The following is a 12,152-nucleotide window of genomic DNA, read 5'->3' on the forward strand; positions in this document are numbered from 1 at the left end:
TTATTAATGATTTGTGTAGCTTGAGGATTAAGGAAGCAGTTAGTAAAACTGTAACCTGCCCTTACTAATAAATGCTATGTACCTCTCAGTTATGCAACACTTTATCTTGTCTCCTCTGATGATATGTATACATAATACCCTTCAACATAGCAATTATCAAAAATAGCACTGGATATTACAAAGTGTTATAATACAATGTTTATTAGTAGACTGGTTTGTAATGGAAGTTATATAAGGATAGAATGTGGTAGCAGTTTCTAATCTTTTGAACTTGCAGGGAAGTAAATGTATGGTGCTGAAGAATTAACACAATCATTAGCTTAATATTTTCTGTTATAAATAGAAAAAAAGATTGGAGCAAGACTGATAAAGTTACTGGTAACTGAGCCTATTTTATGAAGGAACTACTTTATTTATGAAACTTTCTTATTGGAAGGTTTAAAAATCATACATATATAACTTATTTAAGCTTCTGATTTTATGGCCAAAGGCATTTGCAGAAGCACAACCAATGAATATACGGTTCACGAAAGTTACCTTTTACACTTCAAATATGATTCTTCCATTATGATGAATTTTATGAGCTACTCACAAATTATACGACGTTTGTTTTTCGAATTGGGTGTAATTCTGGTTGCTCATCTTGGAAATGGAATCTAAAATTTATAAATTCCTGATGCGACGAGTATGCTGCAGCAGTCATACTTGTAACGACTTATTATAAGTATATTAATAACACACTAGTGACAGCTAGGCTTTTCGCAATGTCTATTTTTGGCGTGAAGCATTGTGCATACACTTATGTCCGGGTTTGGAATAGGTACATCGTAGCCCCTAAAATGACTGAGTATTATATAACCTGATATATGTAAAGTGTCAGGGTAATGAGCGCAGTTTACTGGTACGCAGTGTTTTGTAATTTAAAGTTCGAGTAGTTTTAAGTAAGTACTGATTACTCTTTTCGTCATTCAGTTGACTACACACTACACACACACTACACACACTACACACACACACACATATATATATATATATAAATAGCTACTAGATTCTTAGATCTTTTTGGAGTATTATACAAATAGCATTGATTTTAGCGCCAAAATCATTATGCATTGCCAAATTCTCAACAAACGCTAGTACAATGTATCACACTTCGTACACTTTATGAACATGACTATGTGTATGATACATTTAGAGATTATTTTACTGTTATTTTGGAACGTATACGCCTAATTTAGATATTATCTAAGGGACAATTATAAGGCGGCATTATTTATTCCGAGAATTCTCTGTGCATAATTGCCACCGGTGTAACTTTTAACATCACAAACTGACACTTAACACAGTTATTTAGAAATTAACCATAATTAGACAATCGTGACTACGTTTACAAAAAATATTGATGTGAGAGTTATTTTTTATAACGCTTGGTAATAGTAAAGGAGGAAATGTAGCCGACTCCTAATTTTGGCGTAACATAAATCACAGTAGCGTAACTACTCAAGGCTATTTGCTCGAGGAAGGGCCTTAAACACATTAGCAATTTACAGGGGCTGCATAAGTACTTTCAGTTGATAGTATTTATTTTAAGTATTGCCTGAATACTGATTAGGCCTAATCCCTCTAAGTAGTAGAGGAGGCCCGTGCTTAGCAGTGGGCAAGTTTATAATACAGGGCTGATATTATTATTATTGCCCGATTAAGCAGGTACCATGCACCACTTTCGGACAAAAGGCTCACCCACTTTTACATAAGTAGTGCCTAGTGAGATTTGGCTAACAATCGTTAACTTAATGCAGATTAGGGGTCCGCCACAAGCTCATGTATTAGTCAGTGAAGTAACACACACGCGCGTTAAAGATGGATCCCAAAAATGATATCAGATAGCAATACAATCTAAAAAAAATATTTAATTATTACACAAACATATTAGACTGAAATTGCACTTGTAACGTTTTTAGGGTTCCGTACTTCAAAATTAACTCTTATAGAATCACTTTATTGTCTAGTCTGTCAAGATAATTCTCAGTACCGCATAAAGGTATCAAGCTGAAATTTATATCAACTACTCAGGTATACTATCTCTTTCTGCTGTCATAAAATCAAACGTAAGTTAGTTAATGCGATTAAAAAATATTACCAATTAATCAAACATATAGGTTCAGAGGACTTCCCGTTGACCTAGAATCATAAAATTTGGCAAGAAGCAATGTTTTACAGTACATGTAAAGACAAACAAACCGAAAACGGTAAATATTTTATACTGTAATAACAAAACAACGAATTTATTATTACAAACTTATAATTTGCGGCTGGTGCAATAACCGTGTCTAGGGGTTGAACGGCAAAGTTAAGTTTGAACTTATATCGTATAGCTACTTAAATACCTTACCTACAAGTGTGTACGGAACCTTCGGTACGCAAGTCCCACACGCAATTTCGTATTTTTACTGTACTTCAATCATTACTTCTTAATACTGAAAAGTCGTTCGGTAAGTTTAATGGTATATACTTGCATAAAATAAATCTGCGAATTCTACGTGATCTAGTTATTAGTAACTATAATTTGCGTGAAAGATGAAATCTGAAATTTAGGTTAGGTCTGCTTAATAAAAGCGCTAGGTCTTGGACCGTAAACGTTAGAATTCATTTACAGCATTCGACATTCACGGGCAGAATATTTAAGTGTGAATAAATATCACGCTGCACGGTGTTTCAACTATTTGGTGGTGTGCCGTGCTTGACATGGCCGGTTGTTAGCTTTGCATTGCCGCCAGTCTGGTGATCTCGCGCGCAGCTTTTGGTACTCTACTTGTCAGTATCCGCTAAAGTATTGAATTTGACAAAGGTTCCGTAAAAGTGCTAACAGATAATTGTAAACACGAATTATTCAGAAAAAATAAAAAACCGTAAGTTATTTGACTCTACCATAAGCTATTTTAATATAAGTAAGTACCGAAAAGGCAGGTAGTATTAAAAAAAATAACTGAACTGAAAATTGGTAAAATGTTTTGCAGGTTTCTAATTTTACATAGTTATTTTTAAATTAAATTAATAATTAGCTACCTAAATAAATAAATACTGTATAAATAGCAGCGACTTTAACCAGTGCGACGAGACATTCGTTTTTATACTATCATATTTTAACACCAATAGGTACTTACTATCTCTAATGCTAAGTTTTAACCTAAACTCTCTGCAGCTGGTATTGTTTATAAGTTAAAGGTTGAAATGCAGCCAGATTTTTGAACATATGGATTTTACCTTTGGAAACTTAAGTTGGAATTCTTTTTTTTCGTCTAGTCGTCTTATACTAGAACTGAAAAAAAATATTTAGTCTATACTAAATAGGTACGTTTATGCAAGGTATGAAGGTGATTTCATGTTTTTCTTTGTGAATCTCATCAGATAACTAAACATTAATGAGCACGATGTACCTATTTATAGGTAAGTATATATTTATTTATTTTATGAATCTAAGCAGACTGAACAGTCTTAGTCTCCCTAATAGGATTATATTCGTTGTGTTATTATTATCTATAATTTTATATATGTAGCTTGATCGTGATAAATAAGAGAAAACATCATGTGCGACTGTTTTATGTTATCTATAAAGTTACACGGATACCCATTAATATTTAATTTAAAATATAATAGTTATCGAATCAATTGCAATGTTTTTCATTACGGAGCTTTAATTTTGCGTTTACCACTCTTATCATCAGAACCTTACGTAATCTAATTTACAAGGGCCTGTTTCAAATAAAATATTTATTACCAAAAAAATCTTGCGATTGGAATACATCGCATCACATTTCAAATAATAAAGATGGTAGGTATTTTCAGTCGGTTAAGAACAACAAAAACCTAAGTTCCGTGTTTATATTTACATTTGAAATATACGTACTAATGAGTAGTAATCTAGTAAACATAGTGTGAAGATTTAACGGCTTCATATTCCATTATACGTACTCTACGTATTTTGGTCTAAATTTAATATACATTGACGTCTTCAAAATAGTGCAATACCTAAGTATTGCACTATTTTGAAGACCTAATACTAATATTAGGCGAGTAACATATTAATAAAACTCGTTAACTAAAATATTTTACATACTACATTAGATACTTGTAGATTATAATGATTTCAAAATGCCATTTCGTGCCTCTAAGTTTTTTAACATATATAAAAAATAGTTTCATGGATGATAGAATCTTTCAATCTTACACGCCTTCACGATTTAATTGAAATTGGCAAATCGGCAATTATCGTTACGTTACTGCAATTCCAATAACATGTTTGTTCTGCACAAAGAATATGCTGTAAATAATCGATAATGTACAACCATTTCCATCTGACCCTAGCTTTCTATTGTCGTTACTAAAAATAAGCATGTTCGTAGAGAAATGGACGTATCACTCTTCAAGCATCATAGTAAGACTTATGAAGAATTAAATACCACGACAACACTTAAATTGGATTTCACTTGAAATTAAGTCTTTCGATATAGGTATCTACGATAATTATTTTTATACTGACATTCTGTTGGACTACTGGGTTATAGAAATTTTTACTCTTTTTTTTTAAATCATTAAGTATGTAATAGGTCCATTTTTTATCCCCTAAGTGGTAGGCGGAGATGGAACCAGGGCACCCACATTCTGCCTCGTGTATTCCGTCCCAGTATATTACGAGGCGAAATTGTCGCTACTTCGGGTAACTTCAACTAATTTCAGACTCCGTGGAGATACTGAGCAGAAAAACCCAGAATCACTTTGCCCGACCTGAGATTTAAACCAGGGTACTCAGAGTGGTGTCGTACTGCGTACCTACGCAATACAGTTACGTCAAGGAGGGAGTTGTATGTTATTGTGTATTTTGAATGTCACATAGTATTTTTTCATATAGAATTATGTGTTGAACAATGTCATTATTGCTATTAAGTATTCGGTAATTTTAATTACCGCATTTTTTTTGTATGTATAAATGGATTGCGTGAAACAAAAACTACTTGAGGCGCATATTATAAAAGCAAACAGAGTAGGAAGGGGCACACCAGTAAGTTGGAGCTTTTAATTTTCTTCTTGTTTGATTAGAAATATTTGTTCTGTACTTTCACAAATGACGCTACTTTAAAAGCGTTGACCTGCTTGTATGTATATGGTAAATTTTTGCGTTTGGTTTCTGAGCTATCATCACGAATGGCAGTTACACGTCATGGAGTATAAACATTTATACTAACATCGAATTAGATATTGACTACCTTCTATATTTTTTTACAATTACTCTTGACAATTTAAAGGCGATTGAAGGTATTTTCAGACACCCTTCTATACTTCAATAATACCGAATTTAGATTTATTTTTTGAAGTAAATGGTAATTTTAATATTAATCTGTTACATATTTTATCTTATTATCCGACAATGAGTTTAATTTAAATTAAATAATTGAATATTTTTTCATCATGAAGATACTACAGCCACGGTTTAGACATGGTACAGTATAAATGAACCGATTTGCTCGGGTTCGTATGTATCACTGTTTTACTCAACAAACTTACGTCAAGTGATAGCTTAATATTGCATGGTGACATGTTTGCAGCCCGAACACAAACCTTTACTCCATAATTCATATTACCTAGAATTGTGAATATATTATACTTAAAGTAGAGATCAATTAATATCAGGTCACTTGCTAATTTCCAGACCGAAACTACATCAAAATGTATACCTAATGTCCGTTAAAATAATGTTTACGATTCTGTTAGTAAGTATTACTTTATGCACAGTTGCAGAATCGTATACAATCGGTACTTTTTTTTCAACTCATTAATTATTTTTTTATCACTGCTACGCGATCTATGATTCGCGAAGCATAATCCTGTCCGGATTTACTAGGGACTGTTAGTTCTACGTTACGGACTATATGCCTTAATACAACTGAAGTCCAAGTTGGTGAACGCACAATGAAAATCTCAATTCTAACCTAGGATCAAACTAAAAGCACCCGAGAGTCAATGCTACTCCCATAGATATTATAAACAAAGAATATAATTTATTAATTTTACTTGAAAAAAAACGTGACATATAGTTATATTTTAGGAGTCTTTAGTTGCTATTTCAAGAATGCGTACTGATTTGAACCAGTGTTAAAAATTCAAAAGGAAGTTTGATGCAAATTTACAAATGATTGACTTTCATTTAGAGGTGACTATGATGACCCACGCCTATTACCCTCGCATAGTATGTTAGTGTGCTATACACGTTACACATAGCGTGCCTATAAACGTTTGCCTAACTTGCTATTCGCCGGATCACAGTTGGTTCTCATCAAATTATTTTAAATTACATGAAACAACTTATGCTACGATGTATTTACAATGTTACGTATATTGTGTTAAATATAATTAAAAGAAATATAAATATTTCTTTTAATTTTGAAGAAAGTGTAGTAAGACGTAGTAATTAATAGACAATAACAAAATTCTAAATAGTCTGGCGCTATAGTTATATACAGCCGGAGCGATTACATTCAAGCGAGTGATTTGCCCATCACGACGCTTGACTCTTGACACTTATGTAAGAAAAGTGACTATGGAAAATTGGTAGATTGCCCGATATAATACGTTTACCAACTCAATGAAATCCATCGTCAAAGACCGAAAAACCGCTAATCCAGCTACTTCACATATCCGCTTCTTTCTTTCAAGATGCGTTACGCCAAGACTTCTTTATTATGGCGTGAAAATAGGGAATTGATTTTTTAATCTCCAACCTTCTTAAAGTTCATACAATAGTAAAAAACATGATTCTAACACGACATATTTAGAAAGGGGTAACGAAACCGGAAGGTGTCTTTCGAGTAGAGTACAACAGAGATCACTGATAAATGTTTTTTCACATACCGGCAGATGTGTGAATGGCTTTCGTATAACGAGTGGTACGACGTCAAGTTGCTGTGTGGTGGACACGCTTTCAACGCACATCGAGTGGTCCTCGCGAGTGTTAGCACTTTTTTACGGGTAAGCTTATAACCATTTTTATAATGGATTACAGTGCTTGCAGACGCCTAATAGATGACCATTTTCTTTCAGAAAATACTTATCTCGTGTGAAACAGATGAGTCACCTACATTTATAGTCTTGCCGGATTTTGATCTCGAAGCTGTTTCATCAGTTCTTTATTACATTTATAATGGAGAAGTAGCTGTACATAAGCAAAAGCTCGATAGGTTTCTAGATATCATTAAAGCAATGCAAATATTTGTAGATATTAAATATTTTACAAATTCCTGTGAAGTTCGAGACACCAGATATGTAGTTCCTTCTGTGTCATTAGAGAGACAAGAAATTTTCACTTTAGGCTTTACGGATTATAAGCACCAAAGGTACATTAATATCAAAAAAGGTAACGAAATCAAGGAAATACTACAATATTCCGTGAACAAAGTCGATTCTTATGATAAGCAAGAATGTTACCAGAAACGGAGCGAACCGCGGAGATCTTTAGGAAATCTGAAATCGTCATACGGAGACCGACAAAGGAACTCTTTCCTACGTGATTTATATATCGAGACATATCCTCGAAACGGTAATGTTAACGGTCAGGCGGTAAGCGTGCTGGCAATATCAAATGAATGCTATCGTGCTCCGACATCTGTACTCCTGACGAATGCAAATGACCAACATCTCAACGCCAGCAACACTCTCTTAGAGACATATAAAAGTGCTACTTGGTACCCCTTTCATTTATCTAGAGCACCTGGTCTCGACAAAGAAATACAATGCACTAAACGTTTAAGTAAAAATGTAACCAGTACACAATCTGGAATAATTTCGAATAGTACTCCTAACTGTAATGATTTAAACAATGTTATCCAAAGCAATGACAATTGTAAAACTAATTTGAATATGTGGGGAGATAGAGTGATGCCACGACCAGATTTATCATTAATGCCAATTGCATTTAAAAATGAAATGATGTCTGAAGTGCACTTGCCATCGATAGATCTCACATTAAAAAAATTAAACCCTTCGTGGAATTCATTACTGAATAATTGGACTAATAAAGAGAATTCAAAGTATAAACTAGGAAATGGTGTAAATACTTTAAAAATCGGCATCCTCAATCAAGTGCTAGAAAGTCCTTGGCGGTCACGAACACCTAACTTTTTTAAACCTTGCCGTAGAAGAACGCAAAGTATTAAACAGCATCAAGATGAAAAAGTATGAATATTGATTATATTCTTTAGCTGCATTAGCTATTATATTATATAAAAACATATATTTTATATTTTTAGGTCATGAAAAATTATGTAATTAATGACGGTAACAACAATATTCAAACTCAAATGCATCCTGATATGCCACTTGTAGCCAATAGTAACGAGCTGCCTCCCTTCATAGAAGACTACGTTAAAAGTAATCATAAATGTCATATTTGTAACCAGGTAAGACTATATTCACGTTGCCGCTCAAGCAACTTGCAGGTGTTGATAATACTGTAAGCATAACTAGCCAAATAAACTATTCTTGTTAATAGAAACAGATGGAACAAATATTGGGTACTTAATATTTACAGTAAAACTGATTTCAAGATTTTCAACAGGTGACTCCAAAATAAGAAAACAAGGTAGTTGAAATAAAGAGTAAACATTGCAGGTATTCACGAGTAATCACATGCTGAGCGCACATATGAAGCGGCACACAACCAACGCGCGCTACTCGTGTAGTGAATGCGGCAAGACCTTTTCACAGCTTCGCAACTTCAAGTACCACATGTCGATACACAGGGGCACCAGGGAGTTTGCTGCTACCTGCACTGTGTGCGGGAAGTACTTCAATGATAGAGGTTACCTTAGCAGCCACATGAAGATACACAGGTAGGTGGGGGTCAATAGTCTGCACTCCACTTGCTTTTTTATGTGCTCTTAATATGGACATATTAGTACCGTGCTAGAAGCACAGCTACTAGGTAATTAGTAGCAATTACGTAACAATTATAGAATAACAATATTGCTTGATAATAAAGATACTAATTACTTAGTTATATTACAATATAGTGAAACTATTATGTAACAGGTCACAAATACAGATTCATTTTAATTACAAAGTCCACGGTTTTGATATCCTTTGGTGTGATTTGTTGTCCAATGTCCTCTCTTAAACCACAAAATTTTCCGTGGAGTCTTACCTCTAAAATCTCCAAAATAATATTATTAGCGAAGAGAAGCTGGCTTTGATATTAGGTTCTTGGTACGTGGTCGGCGTACGTTAGTAATAAAAATATACATTTCCTATAATTGCAGAAATCGTAAAGAATACAAGTGCACTCAATGCCCCAAGTCGTTTAATCAACGGGTCGCCTACAATATGCATATGAGAATTCATACAGGTGAATATTTATGAATCATATCTATAATTTTTTCTTACGGTTTTGTTTCCGCTCGTGTCAATTCCCGGGATAAAAAATAGCTCGTTTATTGATAAATTAATTTGAAAATACGCGTATGTATTTCCAAAGATGAAATAAATAAATTTTTCACCTTAAAAGGTTAATAATTCTTATAAATAAATTAATTACTGTCAATCTTATATTCGAGTACGTTGCATGTCCAAAAAATGTATAGTTAGGATTGCAATCAATATCAAACATAAATCAAATAACCACTCGATACATTGTGACGATATATAATATGATTGATAGCCATGATGTGTAACATAAACTTTTAATTTTAGTCTCACCATATACTATGTTATGATCATAGGTGTGAAACCGCACGTCTGCGAGGAGTGCGGCAAGGCGTTCTCCCGTAAGATGCTATTGAAACAGCATCAGCGCACGCATTCGGGTGAGCGGCCATACTCCTGTCCCCATTGCGACAAACGCTTCGCAGATCGATCCAACATGACGTTGCATCTCAGGTTACATACTGGTGCGTATATTATGTACTAAATATTTTAAGGGATCATTTTTGAGATTGACATTTTACGGAATATCAAGGTATAATCATATATGTATACAATGGGCTGTGCAAGATAATTTATAATAATAATTGTCTTTGTGATGATAAAATCTGAAAAGTTTCTTATTAAACGTGTAAGTTAAATGAAAACACACGCGTAGTATAGTGCACTGGATAAGCTGGCGTAATGTAAGTCTAAGTTGCTCGATATAGCTTTTGTGAAAGTACTCGTAGATGTTGCATGGTAAGTTAAGGATCCTGAGAAAGTTTTGTTTGCGTACGGTCTTAATGTTGCCAGAATAAAACAGGAAAATAAGTTCATCGAAGCCAGTGGTTAATATAACACGCGATACAAAACTCGGTGTTTTTTTAGAAAGCATGACAATTGCAATATTTGTACGCATATTATTTTCCCGAACTGTTGATCAACAGCAGACATTTTATAATCATTAATTATCTGTAACTTAAATTTACGTGTACAAGCACATGTTTAATATTCGCGAAAGTAAAACTGACATGATTATGACATATAAAGTCTAATCAGATGGTTCAATGGCAGCCTACAACGACTGCACATAGGTTTTTTGTGATTATTAAACTTGCTAAAACTGGATTAAATTGCCAAAATTACGAAGACTGGGTAAAATATAAAAAAATATATAATATTTAGAAATAATTCGATAACAGGGCTAGTAAGTCGTTCAAATACAAGTTTTATCAGTACGTATATCTTATATTTAAATCCCCCAAGATTACATCTTAAGTTGGATAAATTAGATCAAAATAAAACAAATGACAGCTCTTGGCTCTACCTATGAATATAAGATTTCAGATGTCTAGTTTACTTTAAGTTTCATAATTCCTAGATAGTGATTTAATAGTCATACATTTGACGAGATTCGAGATTTGTGGTAAATTAATTTTACGCATAAATAGGATGTTGAGGATGAACACGTTGGCTAGTGGGTATGAGCAAAATCTACATGACAGTGCCTTCTCGTTTAATGTTGATTTGAATTTTTACTAAACATTGCTATTTAAATAATGCAAGGCGCTCTACGTTATCCAAATGAAGAACAAAATAGTTACTTCTTACTTCTTATCGCCATACATTTATTATGGGAATTGGTGTAATTATTATGTGAATGCAGAATATATTTTTTATATATATTTTAGGTGTGAAACCTTTTTCGTGTACGTTATGCCCGAAATCGTTCACGAAGAAGCACCATCTCAAGTCGCACCTGAATTTCCACACGGGCTCTAAGCCGTACTCATGTCCTCGCTGCAAGCTGGCCTTCACGCAGTCTTCCAACATGAGAACCCATATGAAGAAGTGCAACGTGCCTGAGCCTCTGCCACACACTTCTGCTGAATGCAGTCAATAATGTGGTATCCCGTCATCCACATGAATGTGATTATTTAATGAAAATGTTAATGTTATTTATCAAAGGATTTGTTATATTGTTATTGGTTTAGTGTATAAAACAATGTGTTCTTCTTTTATAACTGTGACGCTAATGGACACAGACTTAGTTTTCATGCACGTTTTATTATATTTTACCAACTTGTTTTAATTTTTTAATTTTTGGAATACACGGGGTAGAGCAATGCCCTGAATATAGTACCCTCTGAACATTATGAGATTATTATAATATAATCAATGTCTACTTTATTAAGGAATCAAATGATAATATTAAGATTGAGTCGCCCTAATATCTACCATCTTAGCTTGTATTAGATCAGGTTGATATTTATTTTAAAGAGTTTTATTGATCGTTCATCTCTAGTTTTTTTGTAAAGTAAAGAATTTATAATATTATATCTCTTAAGATTAATCCTATCTATTCCTATGTTGTTTTTTTGACATAATCCAATGAAACACTAAAGTAGAAATACTAGCCTAAATATAATTATTTAGAGTTTCCTCAATGTGTAGATATCTAACAATTTCTAGATTTTAGTCATTTATACTCAGAAATATACTCATTTAATTATTGTCACACTAAGATGTGTTTAGTTATATTATTATTGAACGTTTATGCAAATAAAGTCTCTTGTTGAAAATATATCAGCTTACTTATTTGAACTTGTTGAAGACCTTTTAGAATAATTAATTATAGGTTTAACATTATGATAAATATAATTTAAAGCATATTTTTTATCATAGTAGTTAGAGCTTATTCC

The 12,152-nt window shown here is 33.3% G+C and overlaps 1 protein-coding gene across 1 annotated transcript; it reads left to right on the plus strand.

Moving 5' to 3' along the window:
• The first annotated feature begins 7 nt into the window (after window positions 1-7).
• On the plus strand, window positions 8-11,983 carry LOC115444691 (zinc finger protein 37). The gene is made up of 8 exons (XM_030170561.2): window positions 8-2,909; window positions 6,913-7,023; window positions 7,096-8,226; window positions 8,301-8,450; window positions 8,662-8,882; window positions 9,309-9,394; window positions 9,768-9,935; window positions 11,142-11,983. Exons 2-8 carry the CDS (start codon window positions 6,913-6,915, stop codon window positions 11,351-11,353), a joined length of 2,079 nt encoding a protein of 692 aa, XP_030026421.2. The 5' UTR covers window positions 8-2,909; the 3' UTR covers window positions 11,354-11,983.
• The last annotated feature ends 169 nt before the right edge of the window (window positions 11,984-12,152 follow it).

Source organism: Manduca sexta, chromosome 26 (assembly GCF_014839805.1).
Source record: "Manduca sexta isolate Smith_Timp_Sample1 chromosome 26, JHU_Msex_v1.0, whole genome shotgun sequence".
Lineage (NCBI taxonomy): Eukaryota > Metazoa > Arthropoda > Insecta > Lepidoptera > Sphingidae > Manduca > Manduca sexta.